Here is a 20489-nt window from a genome sequence, read left to right as displayed (position 1 = left end):
ATATCTCAATGGTAGGACTGTGCAAATATTCGGTATTTCGAATACAAGTAGAATATTTTCAGTATTCGTATTCGATTCGACGATTTTATATTCGTGGCTCTCGAATAAAAATCGAATATCTGTGAATATTTGAGATTTTCGGAATTCACGAGCCTTTCGTGTGAGACCCATGCAGCGTTTTCCCGCTGGGAATGCACTGTAGCAGTGCATTCCATGCTCGTGACGTCAGCGTCACACAAAATCATCGAGTGCATCCGCAGACGATTTCTCGATGGCTTCTCGCCAGTCCGACAGGATGCGCGTTGTCCGGATCCGCTTTTGCTGACAATACTCCACTAGTGAAGTGCACGCAATAGATGGCTGAAATTTTACGTGAGAAATCTGTATAGGGCTATCAGATCATAGAAGATCATATCAGGGCTATAGAAATCTGTATAGGGCACTGCATTGGCGCGTGAACGATACAGAACTACGCAACATGTGGATAGCGCAGGTTGCATGCGCGTGTGCAGTGGCTATCGGGAGTTTGTTTCGTTTTGCCGTTCTTGTGTGTGGGTTTATGTTGTGCTTGCATAAGTCGCCTCTCCTCATCTGATTAGATATTCAAAAGCTGCAGTTGAACAAGGTTACATGAATTTATGAGAAAGGTGAATACAACAAATTGTCAGTGTGGTATGAGATTATTGGTACATGCTAGAAAAAATCATCAAACCAAGTTTGGACTATTTGATTTTTATGGGTGCATTGATAGGTGGTGGATTCCCCTTACAAAGGCGCGTGTCTGCACTGACACACAGGCGATTTCTGCACTTGCTTTTTGCGCATGTAAGTTTTGAAAAGCCATATTCACATGCATAGCATATGTTGTCGAAAATGACAACAGAAGCTGTACTGCCGAGATTGTGTGCCATGTAATGGTTAGTGGTAGTCGGTCCTGGTCGTACGCGATTCTTGGCAAACACGTAACATAACCAGGGAAGGAGGCGGTCATATGATGTGCAGCGTCAACAGGCCATGATCAATCACAGTGTTTTAGTGATTTCCCTCTACTTGTAACATGCTAACGATGCTTCCACTGCTCCTCCCGTGCGACCGCTGGTACAGCTTGGGACAAAAGTTTACGGAACACGGCACTGGCCGTGGATATCTTCATCGAATCGGCCCCCTGCTAGATACCAGGAAGAGATTAAATAAGAAACGGGTGACCACCTATTCTATACAAAATATTTATACAAAATTTGGATATCGAACTGGAATTTCACTGAACTACTTTGATTGCAGAGTGGGGAATTCTGTGGTGGGAATGTAACCATGCCCAGTTATATTCATTCATATTCAGTGTTCATTCAATCAAATGCACACATATCAGCTTTTCTTTTTTTTTTTCTTTTGGAGGGGGGATGTTTTCAGGGATTTTCCCAACACCCCCCATACGTCCCTAAGACCAGCCCAACCACTCCCAACTCTCTAGCGACACCCCTCCAAATCATCTGCCAGAAAGGCCAAAAAGCCAGAAAAGCTGCAAAATATGCCCCCCCCCCACACACACACACACACGCGGAACAGCCCCCCCACCACGAGACGAAAATCCTGGAAATATCCCTGGATGTGTTGGGTGTATTGGGAAAAAGTAAGAAATTCCTTGTTTAGACTGAGATACATTTGGAACTCCTTTCGTGCGGGTTGGTCTGCTACCCTGGAAAGTCAGATGCCAGGAGGGCAACAGAACTCGGACAGTAGTGTCGGCGTACGGCTTCGCTTGCGGCTGTCAAAGCGGCGAGTGGTTACAATGTCCGCCTTGAAGCATCGTCGGCGCGTAATAGTTAGGGAAACTCAAAAACGCAACACGTGAACACTGGAGACATACTCCAAAAGCACGCTGGCGAGTACACGACGGTGGACAAATAGCAGACGACCCCATGGAAAAGGAGCCGGTTGCTAGGGGCAACAGCGGAGCGGGCCAATTACGAAGCGCGCAGGAGTCACGTGGCGCGGCAAACCAATGGTCTCTCTCCGCAGGGCCTCTCATTTCTCTCATTCTTCTCGCTCTTAGTGGTGTCGCATCTCATTAGACAATATCACGAACACGCAAACTTTGAAGACTATGAAATGTGCTCTTCTAATATACCGAGATGGTGGCGCTCGGTGGTGCCATTCCGAAGATACAGGCGTTTGAAAAATGACAATTTTGTGTGACTTTGGAGGAACATTTTGGCTACCTTTGCTCATACAGTCCAGCCCGTTTATAACGATAATGACGGGAACGCGAAATCCGATCGTTATATCCGAGTATCGTTAGAAACGAGCTTTCGAGAAATTGCCGACGAATCGAATGAATCGAATATCGCAAATATTTTATTTGTATTTGAAATTTTGAATATTTGCACACTTCTAAAAACAAGAAATCGGATACATACAGGGTGTCCACGCTACGTGTGAACAGATTTTTAATATATATATATATATATCACTTTTTCCAAGGTGAAATCAATTGCAATATAGCATATGCTGAAGGGCACTCCCTAGGAGGGCATTAGCAAAGTCCAAAGGCAATGTCTCAATTAACTTTCATTAATTAACTTTTTAATGATAAAAGCTACAAAGTTGTCCCAATGAGAACATCTGTTCCTTTCGGTCACCTGATATCTTAGCCGTTTTCAGAACAAAAATCCGTTCGATAGATCGCCCGCAAAAAATTCGTGAAGGAACGCCATTTTTTTATATTTTTTTCGTAAAAGTCGCGTCTTTCCTTCACGCCCAATGTGAGAGGAAGAAAGAGCACACTATCGCCTCTCGTGTCCTGGAAGAAGATTAAAAGGAAACAGAAAATGCAACCCAAGATAAGGCCAGTTCCGATAGAGTCACCCGATACATTTGTTTTTGTTTTGTTTCCGCAAGTTCAAGCTCATCTTCGACGCATGAGGCGGCCCTGTATTCCTTTCCCCTCTCACGTTGGGGATGAAATACGCGTCTGCGAAGATGCGCAATTAACAAAATAAAGAAAAAAATGGCGTTCCTTCACTAATTTTTTGCGGGCGATCTATCGAACGGATTTTTGTTCTGAAAACAGCTACGATATCAGGTGACCGAAAGGAACAGATGTTCTCATTGGGACAACTTTGTCGCTTTTATAATTAACAAGTTAATTAATGAAAGTTAATTAAGACATTGCCTTTGGACTTTGCTAATGCCCTCCTAGGGAGTGCCCTTCAGCATATGCTACATTGCAATTGATTTCATCTTGGAAAAAGTGTTATATATATTTTTTAAAAATATGTTCACAGTGTGGACACCCTGTATATGCTTTGTATGTGCTGCTGAGAGTGATAAAGTAGTAGGAGGTAAGATAGCTGCTGTAAATGTGGGCAGCATTTCCTTGAGCATAAGTGGCACAAACATTATAACAACTGGCACATGGAAAATAGAAGTGGTTCCTCCCACAATTTCTCCCAAAGTCAGATTTTATGTTTGAGTGGAACGGGGTAATATTGCCTGAAATAGTAGATTTTTGAACTGAAAATGCAAAAAAGGGGAAAGGAAGAAGATACGAGGTGATGTAAAGCAATGTGAAGTGTTTAGTGTGCACCTGAGCCTGTATTAGTGCCTGCTTTTGCACTTTGGCAACTTCGGCTTTTCGAGGCTTTCCGGGTTTCTTTCCAGGTTTTGCACAATGAATCAAATCCAGGGGGTAAAAGCAGGCTCTAACTACAATGCCAACAGTGTTTGAACACAATTCATTGAGTCCATTTTAAATGACTGACCACACAAAAAATTTATCCATTGTCAAATTACAGTCGAGCCCACTTATAAAGGTCACACCTACAACGAATGCTCGCTTATTACGAACTACAATGACGCGACCGTCAAAATATGCATTAAGCCTATGGTATTTTTTCTCAGATACAGCGAACAATCGCGCGCCCGCAGCTCGCTTACAGCGAACTGACACGTGCAATAAACTTTTATGAAAAGCCGCGGAAAGTGCTCCCTGTTGCCCTTTTCCCCTCTTCTCTGCGCCCTTTCCTCCTCCACCTCTTCCTGAGGCGCGCCTCCAATCCTGCGCGTCAGGCGCCGCACGGGCTTTGGTCACGTGCTGGCCTCTCTTTCCCTTCAGACCGCCGGCAAGCCAGTGTCACCCGTGTCTCGAAGTCTGTTTCAGTCCCGTGCACGACGGTGAAAGAGTAGGAGATTGGAGACACCATGGCGTCAACATGCGGTGCCAAACGCAAAGCCGTGGACATTGCAACAAAGGTTGCAATCGTTACTGACCTGGCGAGGGGCGAGAAGAACTCGGATTTGGCTAAGAAGTATGGTTTGTCCAGGTCCACGATCTCGACAATCGCAAAGGACAAAGAGAAGTTTTTGCACGCCACCATCAACGCCGACCCCACGACACGGAAGCGGATTCGCAAGGCGACCTACGCAGACGTCGAAGATGCCCTCTTGAAATGGTTCGTGGATGCCCGGTCTCGGAACATACCGATCAGTGGGCCATTGATGCTATCAAAGGCAAAAGACTTTGCATTCCTTTTGGACTTTCCTGATTTTAGCCCCGGGAATGGATGGCTCCATCGGTTTAAGGTTCGCCATGGGATCGTCTTCAAGGGTGTCGCCGGAGAAGCCGCTTCTGTCAACATGGAGGATGTCAACACGTGGCTCGACGAAAACATTGCTACGATCGTAAGCTACAGTGCGCAGGATGTGTACAATGCCGACGAAACTGCATTATTTTATCAAATGCTTCCTGCAAAAACGCATGCACTGAAGGGGGACAAGTGTAGTGGTGGCAAGAACAGCAAGCTTCGCATAACTGTGCTCTTGTGTACGAACATGGACGGCAGCGACCGGCGCCTGCCGTTCGTAATCGGGAAGTATCAGAAGCCGCGATGCTTCGGCCACTACGTGCCAGTGCGCTATCGCCACAACAAAAAAGCTTGGATGACCCGCGACTTGTTTGCCGAGTGGCTTGTAGAGTTCGACCGCGACATGGCACGACAAAAGAGGAAGGTTCTGCTTGTGCTGGACAACTGTGCTGCGCACCACGTGAAGCCTTCTCTGGCGGCGGTCACAGTGTTGTTTTTGCCGCCGAACGCCACGTCGAAGATTCAGCCGCTGGACTTAGGCATCATCCATGCGTTTAAAGTGTGCTACAGGCGGCGTTTGGTGCAGCGGCTCCTGATTGCCATCGATCGTCCAACTGTTGACATCCCGCTCCGCATCTCCTTGTTTGGTGCCGTGGAAATGATCAAGGCGTCTTGGATGGAAATCAGCAGTCAGTGCATTCTCCATTGCTTTCGCAAGGCGGGATTCATGGATGCTGTCAACGAAGACGATGCGGTTGTGGATACTTGTCAACAAGATGGGCTCCACGAAGAGTTGTGGAAGCGCGTCGTAGATGCGGATCTGGCTGATCCCAGCATTGATTGGGACGACTTTGTTGGCGCAGACGACGGCGCTGACATCGCAGAGCCGTTCACCGATGAAGGCATCGTGAGTGAGGTCAGGGCAGGATGTGACCCACAGGATTCTGACGATAATGACGAAAACGCGGAGCCTCCCCCGGCGACAGTAAGTTCGTCGGTAGCGATTGAGTATATTGCTTCCCTGAAGCGGCTTGTGTGCAGCAAAGAACTGGGCGACGATCATTTGGCCGCACTGAATAAGCTCGAGAGCGCCGTGATAAGCTCGGCTTTCGGCGCGCAGGCCCGTATCACTGACTTTTTCTCAAAATAAACATGCATAGTTGTGAATTCTGACGTTTCCTCACTTCACTATGGATGGTTCACTTAGTACGAATGCTCGGATATAACGAACAAATACCGCGCGACAGTGAAGTTCGTTATAAGTGGGCTCGACTGTATGTGCTATAGTTTAAAAATTGATACAACATGAGGCTACGTGGGCAGCAGGTCCAAGAAATTAACTCTATAAGAGGCATCGACCAGCTCATATTGCAACCTGCTCTCATTATTGTTTGCAGGAACTCCAGAATTTATGGCTCCTGAGATGTACGAAGAGCATTATGATGAGTCTGTGGATGTTTACGCATTTGGCATGTGCATGCTGGAGATGGCTACTTCTGAATACCCTTACTCAGAGTGCAGTGGCCCTGCCCAAATCTACAAGAAGGTCACTACGGTGAGCCAGTTTCTGTTTCATGAGTGGCTGCACCTTGAAAAGTGTGTGGGAACACATGATGGTGCTCGTGTTGTTCCCAGTGTGTCAATGTAAGGATGATACAAGTACCCCTATTGCACTGCTGGTCAATTTGCACTGGGCTACTAGCATTCTTCTTACCTCCGTAGGGCATCCGACCACAGTGCTACGATAAGGTGGAAAGCTGTGAGCTGAGAGATATCATTGGCCAGTGTATCCGTCTCAAGAAGGAAGAACGGTGAGTTCACATTGCAAAGCTTGCACATCCCCCCCCCTCCCGCGCTCGGTACGCCTATGATCCCAAACCTGAGGAACTGCAGAACCCCTACGAGCATCTGTTATGCGAAGCTAACAAGAGCTAACACGCTAACAAAAGCATTGGATACGAGTTTACTGCCTTGTCAGACTTTTGATCAAAGACAAAAGCAGTCAAAGTGCATCAAAGAAAGTGCCAGGGTGGCAAGAGAAACTGTGTACAAAAGGACACAAAAGACTACACTGCTGGAGCCTTCTAATTTGCAGTAAAAAGAGCGTGAAACTTTGCGCTTCATTTTCTCAAAACAACTTTTCGCTCTACCTGCCCCGCTTGTGAAACTGATATCTCCGTAACTAGTCTACATTGGTGTGGTCTGTTTTCTTACAATCAAGCGGGAACCGCATACGACGTTTTCTCGACGCAGATACGCGGAGCTTTGAGGTCGTGACGTCACTCCCAATGGAGAAACGTTGGGCCCACCCGCATACGACGTTTTCTCGGCGCAGCCTAGGAGACAAAGCAAAGTTTGTACTCGAGGCCCCTGGCGGCATTTCTCGTCATCAGCAGGTGCTAGGCTGGCATAACATACGCGACAGATATCACTTGAAAAACATGCCGTATAACTTTCTATAAATACAATATCCAGTAACCAAAGGCAATAAACAACGCGCGCCGACCATCAACGTGGAAATCTCTTGCTTGCACTTCCGCTTGATACCGTCCGCTGTGCTCGCGCGTCTCCCAGTATGGACCAACGGTGAAAATTTGTGCGGCTGTTAAAAAAGAAAACAACTGCTTCATCTCTAAAAGCGACAGCTGTTGCAGTAAAAAGGTTGAAGAAGACCGTCCTTTTTTGCCTGCTTTTTTTTCTGCCTGCATTTGCTCTGCCTGGTCCACTTCATTCTGCCTTCCACTTGCGCGTATTTCGCGACCACATCGTCTATGCCCACACAGCTGAGCGGCTGTGCAGATGGCCATTTCCGGCCAGGCATGCGATTGGTCAAGATTGACACGTCGCTTCCTGCGCTTGCCGCTCCGATCTGTTCACCTCAGATGTCGGCGTCCCCGCTTGACGGCTATTGATCGTGGAGCTAAACGTAAAAATGCCGCCGTTCTTGCGTCGAGAAAACATCGTATGTGGGTCGCCCTTCACTGAACATTCCTAGAGGTCGTGACATTCTTATTTTTTCAGGTAAATCAATTTATAATTTATGCTATCATACGTTTCTATGCTAGATGTATCAGTTGCGACCGCATGCAGAAAAATGAAAACCAAAAATTGTCATCGTGGAAATTGAAAAAAGTAAGAATGTTACGACCTCAACCATACATTTGGGAATACACTCCAAGTACAAGCTGTCTTCTATCACATTTTTCAAACTCTGCAGGCCTTTCACAAAATGCAAAGATTTTGTAATTTGTAAAAGAAAAAGTTTTAAGATATCATAATATTTTTCCTGGTAAATTCATTTTGAGGACATTATCAACGATGGTGCAAATTTTCATCATAATCTATTAAGAAACAAAAAAGTTTGTGTTGATCCCCACGTCCCCCCTTAAAGCCGAAGGAGAAATTTAAGGAGAAATTTTTTTTCCCAATTTGGGGGGGTGGGGTAGAAATCGGGGGAAATCAACATATGCTCTAAATTCATGCGAATTTTGGTGAAAACACTTACAGTATGCTAAATTTGGGGAGAAATCGAGGAGGAAATGTATTACTCAAATGAACTGTTTTGGTTTGGTTCAAACAGTGATGCAGTTGGGATTGCTGCCAAACAAGCTGGTGTGCATTCCTACAGATGTTTCAGTAAGGGCAATCGGCCGGGTAAAATTTGGGCTTTCTCTTCTCCTCTGCTTCTCAAGAGAACTACAATGCAGTCAGGCCTCCCATTGGTCTCCTCAAACTATTTCATGCAATCATTGGACACCCTCTCCACACCGCCATGTTGTGTCTCTTAAGAAGGAGAGAGGAAGGAAGGCGTAAATTCAAGTTTCTCTCTAGCATAAATCACGACTCAATGGATGAGTCCTGTTCCATGAGCTGTTTCGGTTGATTGATTGCAGTCTGATTGTAATATCGGTTATCAGTTTGCTGCACTTACTCTGTGTATGTAATCTATGAATATCTATTCCACCAGGCCCACAGTGAAGGAGTTACTCCAACTAGATTTCTTCCAAGAAGACATGGGGCTGAAAGTTGAATTTGTTAACCGGGAGGAAAGTCTCAATGGGGGCAGTGAGAAAGTGGAACTGCGCCTTCGTGTCCTCGACCCAAAAAAGCGCAAGGACAAGCACCGTGAGAACGAGGCCATCCAGTTCGAGTTCCACGTTGAAGACGACAACCCGGACGAGATCGCCAAGGCCATGGCGCTCACGGGCATCATCATGGAAGAGGACACTCGCATAGTGGCTATGTTAATCCGAAACCAAATCTCTGCCCTTGTCCGTGACCGGCAGCACCTGCAGCAGCAGCAACAGGTCTTACAGTTGCAGCAGCAAGAGCAGTCTGCCGAGACGGATGTAGCAGAGCCTCTGCATAATGTGGTAGCTCCAGAAGGAACAGTTTCACTGGGTATGTAAGATTGAAATTATTGTCCCTCGTGTGAACTGAACATGCATACCAAATTCTGAATTTTTGTGATTGTGTGACATCTTTTCCTAGAAAAATAAGCAGGGTTGGCTAACGGAAACGAGAAACGGTAATTACCGAAATTCAACAGGAAACGAAAATGGAAACGGAAACAGAATTGTTTTAGTTTCCACTGCCAGAAACCGAAACGGAAACGAAATCCAAAAGTGGTAACGTTAACGGAAGCCAAATTCGCAGGACGTTTCCCTCAGTGTTTTCGCGTTAATATGAAAATTATATATATCCGCACTATTCTTCCAGTCATCATTCATTCATTCGTTTATTTTCGGGACTTTCTTTCGTGTTGAGCCCACTGCGCAGCAAGTTCGATGCGAAAGTTTTGGATGACGTGTTATTTTTGCGCACGAGCAGAGACTTTTGAAACTTAAAGGCATGTATTTCCGCAACCTAGAGAGGCATCTACTTACGGTGTATAAGATTCGTGACGAACTTTGCATTAAAGTCTTTAGTGTTTGTGTTTGGTGTGGCTGTCCTTTTGCATCCATTATGTAACTAGAATACCTGACATGAAAAAGCCAAAACCAGACAGTACGAGTCCCGGAAGAGAAACAGAAACCAGTACCGAAATTACCTCGGAAACGGAAACGAAATTCTTAAAAAGAAACAGAAACCGCTACCGAAAATCGTTCAGAAACTGAAACGAAAAGCAGGGTTTTTCAGTTACTGGAAATGGAACCGGAAACAATAATATTTTCAGTAACCAACCCTGAAAATAAGTAACGTTCTTGGATAGTGAGTTGCTCTAAAAAAGGACAACAAATTGCTCCGGTGACTGTGTGGGCCGGCAGTGTACAGAGTGGGTCATACAGCACGACCACTCTGACGATTCAAACACCTATGCATGTAGCTAAAGACTCGATGATGAAATTGGCGATGAAAGAAGCAACATCCAGGCCATGGTGTTTGAACAGGCAGACCCCATAGGGGCTGTGCACATCTCCTGTGCTTACGCTGGAAACTATGTGGCTCTCTGCGACTCGGCTGTGGTGCATCTCGTTCGTCTGAGTAAACCACATGCACATGATTTTATGTGCTTTAAAAGTGTCTGCAGACTTGAAACTAACTTCTCTGATTGTGGGTAGAGAGAAAATACATAGCAATTATGCAGTTCCTGCACTTTGATTTTATACATCGACTTTGTTACTGGCCATACAAATTTCAGGTGATATACAAATATTTTCCATAACCTCGAGAGATTCGTGTCACCAAGATTCCACTGAATTATTAGAATTGAATTCCAATTTCAAAATCCTTGACTATACTTGAAAGGGAAATGCCAGTGGATAGCACATGCGGCAACATTTTGGCTTAGCCTGCTCTATGCTTGGTGAGTTTTTATTTGCAAATACTGCCGTACTGAGACAAATTCAGTCCTAATCCTTGGAATATGCACCTGGCATCAAGCGTTTTTTTTTGTCAGCGATTGATCGTGTTGTACGTTGTATCATCACCTCTGACTTTGTATTAGCTTTGCCCAAGAATATGCTATCCAGAGCTTTCACCATCTTATGTGCACTGTGCAACACTTGCTGCTGTGCGAATAGTGAATTTTTGGTTCGAATCGAATACGAATCGAATAGCAAATCTTCCGAATACAGTAGAACCCCTTTATAGTGAAGTCGTCTGGACCATGAAAAATATTCACTATATCAGGGTCTTCACTATATCAGTAGTTCACTTTTTTCTGGCATGTTATGACCCACAGAATGCCTGTAAGCAGCAGATATTGGTTGTAATGGAATACACACACTTTATTTACATGGAAACACATGATAGCAAGTACATTTGGAACTGGTGCTATGTGAAGTGTTGCAGTAAGGTGGTGTAGTAACACATGGGGATGTTCATTGCACGAGTTTGACGAAACCACTTCAACAGCGCCATATCAATGTCCTCGTAGGGGGATGCCCTCATTCTTCGTCTCATTGCATTCCACCCACCTGCAACAGCGTCTTCGACAGTTGCTCGCTTCTTGACTATGCCGGACACTGCCGCTTCAGAAACTCCAAACTTCTTCACAATATCCTTGCGCTTCAGTGTTCCGGTGTCCACGCCGTGAAGCAGCTGCTGTCTTTCGATGACAGTGAGCACCTTTCTCTTCGACATGTTTGCAGTGCCACGCTTATGAAGCTCAAAATGCACTGCAATGCACGGCGCTTTTGACAACACCAAACAAAACAAAACAAAAAGCAAAGCCTGGATGCCTGGCTGGTTGGTCATGACTCATGACCACGCCTTTCATCCTACGTCATTGATCATGCCCAACTTCTGGAACACGGCGACGCTACGTGAGTTCCGTTTTCAACTGCGATGGCGGAACGAGTCATTGGGCGCGTTAAGCAGGCTCCCGAGCGCCATAACCCGGGTTTTCAAGGGAACGTACCATTGGTGCCTATATTTAATGGTGTTTGTGAGCCTATCTGGAAGCCAAGCGCCAGAGCCGCTGAGCGCGTGCCGCCTATCGAGCTTTCTTTTGTCGTCTGCTTTTAAGTAAACATCAGTGGTAAACATAGCAGTCCTCAAAAATCTTATAACTATTTACCGCCGACATCCGATGATTCCGGAAACACAGAGCATGGACGGTTGCAACGTGTTCCAACGGTTGCTCCATTTCGAAAGGCAGTACACCGGAACATGCGTCACGCTCCGGAACTGGCCTCGCTCTTCCCCAGCGTTCTCCAGCTTCCCGGCTCCGAAGAAGGGGTGCGCAGGGTGCACCCGGGAACGTGCACCGGAAGTCACTTTGGAGGTGTTAAGTGATCCCCTGAAAGAGGGAATGTTCCCGGAGCACGAACCTAACGCGCCCATTTTTTCGGGGGAAATTTCGAAGTTTCGGCCAACTTTTCTTCACTACATCCGCTTCTCGGGCAGAAAAGTCTTCACTATAAACGGATTGCAAATACATGGGCATACCGAGATTTCCCTTCACCACATCCGTTTCTTCACTACATGCGGGTTCACTATAGCGAGGTATTTTATTTTCTGTACTGCACTGCTTTGTGTGTGCATACATTATTGTCTCCTGCGATGAACTTCTCAAATGTCTTCAGTATGCATTTTATTTAGTGACAGACATGACTTGCCAGGATAACACAATAAGCCAAGGTTACTTTGTGGTTTCATGCAACAAAATTAGCATTTCTGAATGTTCAGGACTGAGCGATACCCTCCTGGTGGTCACTACATTTCCTGCAGTCGAAAAGAGATGTTCACTCGTAGTCTGCGTGGCAGGAACAGCTAGATATGTCCTTGCCAAGACTGCAAGGTCAGGGAACTCAAACTTTCCAGTTGCCTTCCACCATATTAGAGGTTCACTGTTCCTTGGAATTCTTGGCTTCATCAGGTAACGTGATATTTGCTGTGAGATGGTTTCTTTGTCTTGTGTCACGTCCGTACTCATCTAAGCACCTTCCACACTGATGACTCATGGGCTTGAGGCTCCACATGTTGGTCCACTGAAACATGCTCGCTTTCAACACTTTGAAGCATTTCTTCAAGCAACGTGCGCACCCATTTTTTCTAAGCAGCTGATGTAAAGAAAACATCTTTGTACCTGGGGTCCAAGAGAGTGGCAAGTGCAGGGGCAGTGTTCATTTTCATGTCTGCAAAACATGTCTTGAATTTTTTTAGCAGACAGGATGCAATATTGGCACTATCTTCTTTCTTTGCTACAGTTGTTTGTAGCACAGTCTCCATGCAGTGCACAAGTGGTATCACTCCTGACAAAGTAGGGTACGTGTCTCCAGAGAGCTCAGTGGTGGCTTCTGCAAATGGTTCAAGGATAGATGTCACAGAGGCAGCACACCTCCACTCTGATCTTCTCAGACTCGCACAATTCAGTTGATATGGCAACTTTCAACTTGACAAGCCTCTGCAGCATCTGAAACTCACTGCTCCACCGTGTTGGCACATCTCGGATCACTTCTAGGCAGTGCTCAGCCCCCATTGCTTTTTTAATCTCACGAAGACGGTTCCTAGCTTGCGTACTCTTTTTGTAGTGACCTACGATCAGTCTTGCTTTGCTGCAAAGTTCAGAAAATTCAGACAGCTCTGTCTTTGCATCGTTGATGCTGAGCTGAAGCGTGTGGCCGAAACATCGCAGTTGTGTCCAGCACGTGTTCTGAACTGCAGACACGTAGTTCCTCGCATTGTTCGTTACTATGAATATCTGCTTGTCTTGCGGAAGCTCAAATTCTTCAATCACGCTCTGTATCAAATCACAAAGATTTGCAGCTGTGTGGGCGTCGGGGAGAGGCTTGCAGGCGCTCGCGTAGACATGAATGAGGAAATCACTGCGCACAACATGACAAGTTACCGATATGTAACTGTCGCCTGCCTTGGACGTCCATCCGTCACTCGTTAGAGCAAAGGCTCGCACGTCTCCTTCGAAAGCTTGTTGTAGTTTGTGCTTCACCTCTTCTTTCATCGAAGCATGCATTTTAGGTATTATCGTTCTTGCAAACGTGGTTCTGGAGGGTATCTGGTATTCAGGCATGGCGTATTCAACCATATCGCAGAACCTTTTTTCCTCCACGACGCTAAAGCTGTGCAGGCCACGTGAAATGAACAGAGCGATCCTTTTCGTCATTCCTTTCGCTCTGATATCAGTTGGTTTCAGTTTGGGAGAAAAACAGTCAGTCACTTTCGGTTGTTGACCCATAGTTTCGCTTTGCGAAGTCTTTCGGTGTTCACTCGTTTGGCACTTCTTTGCTACTTTTTCTCTTTCTACCTCCTCATGCAGGCTTGGATGTCTCTTGAGGTGGTTGCTCAGTGGAGTAGTCGTGCCCGAAGGGGTCTTCAATCGGGTATTGCAAATGTTGCACATGGCCTCCGACGCGGAGAATTTCGTGAAGAAACTCCATACAGGACTCATCCTTGGAGTGGCTCTGTCGGTTTGAAACTGCATCAGTTACCCACATGCAGCATGCAGCATGCCTTCATTGTAGTAATAACGGACAAAGCACTACAACGCCAACGCACAACCGTTAGCGAGGCTGCCGTTATTGGCGGCGAGTTGCGTAGTCATATGCGGACAGTTGCGAACGGCTGCGGCTTGAGCTGGCACTGACTAATGGATTGGCTTTGTCTGGAAATCCTCGAAGGAAAGTCCGCCAAATATAGCGTAGTGAAACCGAAACTATCAAAATGCTGTCGTCGCCGCTCTCGAAATAACATTTTCCACTTCGAATATATTCGAACTATTCGACAAAGGGCTATTTGGTTCGAATATCGAATACATTGAGCCATTATTCGAGACGAATATCGAATAGTTCGAATATTTGCACAGCCCTATGAAAAACCCATTGAACGCTCATTTAAAGCACCGCTTATTCCTAAACTAATACACAGAAAGGGAAGAGACAGCTAGAAATTGCCTAAAGCGACAACAAAGAAAGGCTTCACAGAGCAAAAGTAGAGTGCCTGACACCTCATCCTCCCACCTGGTGTCAATGCACGATTGCCATTTAACAGCCAGTTGTTGTACGGCCCGCGGACTCTGTGTTTTTTGGTGGCTTACTCATGTGTGCATCTTTTGACTGCAGTTGTGACAGTGACATCATGCCGCTCGGGATGATCACAGGATCAGTGTTGCACGCTTGAAAACTTATCTTTGATAGCAAAGCTCTGGTTTGGGCTTGTTGGTAATGCATCTGGACGGTAGAATCGCACTGAGAATGTGAGACAAGACACTTAACAGTACAAGAGAGGATGGCACAACACAGCACTTGTACTGTTCACTGAACAATATTTGGCACGACATTTCCAAATATTTGAAGTCGATTTGAATGGGGAAAAAAATGCTGAATATCGAATCGAATATTCGTGCAAATTTTACAATACGTGCTTTTTGCACTAAATGTTTGCAATTTGAAGCCCATGGCTTTTGTGTAATTTTTCTGCCATAACTGTCACAAGCAAGACATCTAAATCTTCTGTGGGAAGCTCCTACTCTTTAATTTTACGTGATAGTGTTTTGTGCTTTTCAGCTGAGTCTAACACTTACTGGGGCAATTACTATCTTGGTTCCAAAAATTTGATGCCATGCAGGGGAATGTTACACAGATGTGGCTGTAATAGTTTCTGAACATCAATAGGTCACCTGTGAAACAAACAATTTGGCGTCCTGCCTGAGGTTTCCCATGAACATCCTTAAGCTTCTTTGCTTTAGTGTGTGTCTCACACTGAAATTTTGAATGTAAGGGATGTATTTATGGCACCCTTTTGTTCCTGTACTGCAGGCAGTCTTAAAGGAGTACAGAGGGCCATCCTAAAAAATTTCAGATTAAGACATCTGATGAAAGTGTGTGTGTCATTATACAGAATAGCGAGAAATGTTTTGATGTGTGCAATTTGTTTCCCAGAAAAAAACTCACATAAACATAGCTCCGCGCTTTCACCCTTAACTCGCTACTCCAGCTATAACGAGGATGAGGAGGTATGATGGCACGTCACCGATGACGGCATAAGGAGACCGGTTCTGGTTTGCCGGTCAGTGGGGGTCAGCGCCTTGTCCGTTTGCCGCCGTAAACCTGTTTTGCCGGTTTTCCCGGAGAATTGGGGATAGAAGGAGCGGCCGAAGCATTACCGAGCAAGGAGAAAGGCTTTATCAGAACCCCGAACAGCCGAGTAGCAGACGACAGCGGAGTAGCAGACAACATTTCTCTAGGCCAATCAGCGAGCGTTCCCCTTATAGCGTCAGCGCGAGGTTCCAGGCAGATTACAGGCTGGTACTGCTCTTCACCACCGTTGCGCACGGTCGCTTTTTGCGACGTATTTTAAATTCAATTTCTGCGATAATTATGACTCTGTGGTGTAAATTACTTCGCATGGTGCATCTTACTGGCCTACTTAACAGTTTTATAGGAAGAAAACTGGGTGTTAAAAACGACTTCTGTGCTACTTTAACTGTTTCAAGGCAACCTCCTGTAACCGGTCATCAGATCCCTGGGCGAGACTGGGCCATTTTTCGATGTGCTCTGGCCGAGTGGGGCCTGGAAAAGTCTGCCCGTTCAGAGCTCTAATTTGAGCACTTCAGTTTCGTGTCTGAGTATCTAGCCCAGCACCTTTCTCAATCCCAGTGGTGATTGGTTTCTGCGTACCATGTGGTTTTCACCAGTGCCAGTTTGTGGCCTGCATTTGGACAATAGTCCAATGATGCAGTGGACGATACTGTCACCCTAACTACAAAGCAGGCGTATAAAGAAACACTGGATAGACACGCTACAAACTTACAACAAATGTGACAAAGTTGGATATCAAGCATGCTTTAGATTATCAGTGGGTCTAGTGCCGACTTCCGGGAACATCGTAGCGTCTCACTGTATTTCACCGAGATGAGCGATAGTGAATCCAGTATTTTGCCTCCTGACCGTACCGACCATTGCCAGTTGCCCGGCAGGCATGGTAGACCTGTACTGCTTTTGTGCTTGCACAATGCAGTGAATACATCAATGTTCGCTCTACAAGGAGCCCACATGACCAGTATAGTATTTAATTTTGGGAGTATATTGTCACTTGAATATCGTTCGTAATGTCCCAGCTCAGTTTGCGCACCCACATCTTTTCTTACCTTTTTTGGGGAGAAAAAAGTGCACAGATTACAGTAGAACCTCGTTAATTCAATGTCATCTGGACGGCAAAAAAATTTCGAATCAAGTGGGCGTTCGAACCAAGCGAATCTGGGCACGTGGGTAAGGAAAATATATTTATTTGCCGAAGAACTCACTTATCTGCACCTGCCGCTTTCCGAAAAATGACATCGCATGTCACCGTTGATTCAAGATGGGCTGTGTAGTCAATCATATCGCTGCACGCGCCGTTGACTTAACAAACTTCCGAAAACGAAGGCGCGTGTGCAGATTCATCGCTGTAACCACTGCCGTCACTTTGTTAATGCGCGTGAGATGTGTTCAGAATGATGTACCCTGTGACCCCCGTGAGTGTGCCCTTGCGGCACAGGTCTGTTCTGTGTCTTCCATCCTGGCGTACTCTTCAAAAGACGTGAAGCCCTTCTTGGAGCATGCATCACCGGTAGGAACTTACAGCACGTTGCAGATCTCATGGCTGAGATGATCGCCACTTTTTTCTTTTTTCATTTTCAGCGTCTTGTACTTCACCCGCAGCAGTGTTGTACCCGTTACCGAAACATGGTATCGCGATACCGATACTCGTTACTTTAGTAAAAAGTATCGAAATACCGATATCGATACTTCTTTTTTAAAGTAACGGAGTACCGCTACCGTTACTAAAGAAAGTAACGCGATACTTTTGTTTGAAATACGAAGATGATGCAACATAGAAATCTCGTTTACGTGAACAGTTTTGCAGTAAAAAGACAGCATATTTCATATGTACCTCGGACACGTTATGCTTGACTTTTATCAATAGCTGATTCTCGAAGTCGTCTTCTGCCATCCTTGTAGGCCGTGCTCTCTCCGGCAGCTGACAGAGGCCAGTGTGAATATTACGTTAGCGTTAGGCTGACACATACCGTGAAGTCCAATGACCAAGGAATCCTATCCGAAGTTAACAATATCACAGTATATGTGAGCGTGACTCAGTGCGACATGGCAGCTTAGCAGTGGAATCCAGAGCCACTGTCAAAAACTTGACCTCTGTTCGTTGACCTCAACTCTTTTGTTGAACACAGCATGGTTATTTCCTCTAGTTTGTAAGAAAAACAGTGAACATGTGTTTGGTATAATTCCATAATTCCAGTTACGAAGCACGTAGGCGTGTCCACAGGCTTCTTGTCGAGGGCTAGGCGGACTATTGACAATGAATAAGAGTGAGAAATGTGGTCGGTGAAGAAAGGGTGGGGCACTAAAAAGTATTGGTATCAGTAACGATACAGAGATCGCGTTACCATAAATTTGTAACGGAAATACTTTTCCGATACCGATTTAAAAAAGTATCGTGATACGCACTCTGATACAGAAAAAGTATCGATTACTGTAACAGCGTTACTTGTAATGGCGGTACGTACAACACTGACCCGCAGGCACAGCCCACAGGCAAGAAGTGAACTTGGAAGTGGATCTCAACAAAAGCATGAAATGAAAGCAAGCGAAACTGCATTCGCATAATCCATAATGGCAGCACAGCTGGGACACTGGCTGGGAAGGAAGCGCGAGGAGGGAGGAGGTTCCGCCGTGGGATTGGCGGCTGGGAAAGGGATGTCAGCAAGGGAGCAAGCACACGGTTTTTATGGCAGGTTGCTGTTGCGTGGCTTGGAAGCCGACGGAAAATTATAAAATTCAGTAGGAAACTTCGGAATTAAGCGGGATACGCACCAGTTTTCATCAAATTATGAGGTCAGATTGGGACCGCAACAATCCTTCGAATTAAAAGGGATTTCAAATTCAGTGAGATCGAATTAGCGAGGTCCTTCTGCAAGCGTGTAAATACGGTACCTTCATGAAACTCTCAAAACTAAGGTGAAATACTGTTTGGATGTGATGCAGGACGTGTCAAAGAGGTGGAGCAGTGAATTTCACTGCTGTGCTCTTCATGTCACTTGCAGCAATGAAGTGGGTTCACAGCCTGCCACAGCAAATGGCAGACCCCCTCAAAGTGGCCCTGTGCAAGAGGCAGGTCACTGTTTTCTTCTGCCACATCTTGCACTAATTTTACGGAAAGCCATGCTCTGCCAACAATTTTTGCACCTTGAAAGAATGGCTTTCACAATTTTTTCCCAGCTTTTGCCATTTTAGTAGGGAGTGTAGTTTCAATGGAATGCAAATTTCTTTTCATGAAATGCAAAGAAACGTGAGGTTGACTTTGCTAATTTAGGAGTTCAGTTCAGAAAATTCGCCTTCTTGCGACTTAAAATTGGTAAGTGCTCGGAAGCCATGGCAAAAGCTCCCCAAAGTAAATAATGTTGACCCCATAATTATCAGACAAATATCTATTTTTTTAGTAAGGTTTTTTAACACAGTTAGGTGGAACACCCTGTATATACAGTAAAAGCTCGTTAATTCATACCTCATTAATTCGAATTTCTGGATAATTTAAACAAGTCATCATGTTCCCGCCATGCTCCCATATACATCAATACATCAATGTATAAGGTAGCCCATTAATTCACACTCAAATCGGCTTCGCAACGGATAATTCGAACTGCACGCGCTGCCGCTGGCAGCTTTCCATGGCTTTCGTGGCTTGGTGCTTAGCTGGGCGCCAAGCTACTAGGCCCTCTCCTGCTTTCTCCCAGTCAGCAGACACCACGAAAATCCATCTTCTCCTCCTCTCCCCTTCTTTCGGGAAGGCCGTTTTTCTTTTTTCGGAATCGTGCCTGTGTTGCTGTCATCGTTTCATGTGCACAATGTCGGTTATTAGTTCATGAGGGGAGGAGTTGCCAGTGCGGCCGTTAAAAATGGAGGTGCACCGAACTTCACGCACCTTTTCTTTAGCTTTGAGGGAGGCCATACCAGCTCTCACCAACTCCCCATAGAGCCCATAGTATAGCTAAATTCACACAACACTGGGCACACGACCAATGAGAGTGCAGCGATTGCTCCCTCAATCCTCCAATCAGAAGTCTTTCCGTCCGGCTCGCAGCCCGACCGGTTCGGGCTGTTGCTGGCTTCTGCTTTCCATACTGGCCTACCGGCTACCCCTCACCTCTAGGTCTACTAGCTTTCATGCACGTCGTAAAGTTATTCCGTGATTCCCAAACAACTGTGAAAAGTGTCGTAATGAACAGAAATTTGAGTCATTATACTGACACAATCAGCAGGTTGATACATATACATGCACTGAGTGTACTGAGTCCATTGCATAGCGCTTCCTAGCACACTGGAACAAAGTTCAAACTTGCAGAACACACATATCGACACAGCTTATTCCCAGCAACGAACAACTGTCACATACTTGCGCACAATCGCTTGATCATCATGTCCTTGCCTGCTACACGTCAAACATAAAATGCTGCTTGATGAATCGTATTTTCTTGTCACCGCTATGCAGATCTGACGGCGCTCGAACATGTTCATCGAGCCAGGATTCACGACAACACATCAGTTTGAAATCCGATTGGCTGTTCGTAGACCGATGCTTGTGGCGAGAAACAGTACAACACGTGTACAGTACAGTGGCTGCACGTGTCTGTTTCTTTGTCTTTCATTAGTTCGAACTTCGTTTAATTCGAACTTTTTTCGCGTCCCCGCGGGATTCGAATTAACGAGCTTTTACTGTATTATCAATGCAGTACAGCACGTGGATGGGTTATGGTCAGCAATGATAGCACAATAGACCTACCATTATTCCTGCCTGAAACTTATGTGCTCTTAGCCAATTACTAGACATAAGCAATCTTTCACCATTTACGTGGCCTGAAGGCTTCAGTATTACACTACCCCTTGCTCATATTTCTGCATAATATCACTAGACAATGGTGCAAAGAAATGGTGGTGGAACCACTAAATA

General features: G+C 45.6%; 2 protein-coding genes across 8 annotated transcripts in view; both read left to right on the top strand.

Moving 5' to 3' along the window:
- Nucleotides 1-20489, top strand: part of LOC135396493 (serine/threonine-protein kinase WNK4-like) — a 126951-nt gene that overhangs the window by 42513 nt on the left and 63949 nt on the right. For all 7 annotated transcript variants that reach the window (XM_064627500.1, XM_064627499.1, XM_064627501.1 and 4 more), the window contains exons 7-9: nt 5981-6138; nt 6306-6394; nt 8551-8984. In XM_064627500.1, the coding sequence (XP_064483570.1) occupies nt 5981-6138; nt 6306-6394; nt 8551-8984 (681 nt within the window). The remainder of the gene's footprint in view (nt 1-5980; nt 6139-6305; nt 6395-8550; nt 8985-20489) is intronic.
- LOC135397439 (tigger transposable element-derived protein 6-like) lies at nt 4201-5797 on the top strand. The gene has a single exon (XM_064629048.1). The coding sequence runs from the start codon at nt 4201-4203 to the stop codon at nt 5731-5733; it is 1533 nt and encodes a 510-aa protein (XP_064485118.1). The 3' UTR covers nt 5734-5797.

This window comes from Ornithodoros turicata, chromosome 6 (genome assembly GCF_037126465.1).
Source record: "Ornithodoros turicata isolate Travis chromosome 6, ASM3712646v1, whole genome shotgun sequence".
Classification (NCBI taxonomy): domain Eukaryota; kingdom Metazoa; phylum Arthropoda; class Arachnida; order Ixodida; family Argasidae; genus Ornithodoros; species Ornithodoros turicata.
Note: the sequence above shows the minus strand (reverse complement) of the source record. Positions and strands in the feature narration are given on the sequence as shown.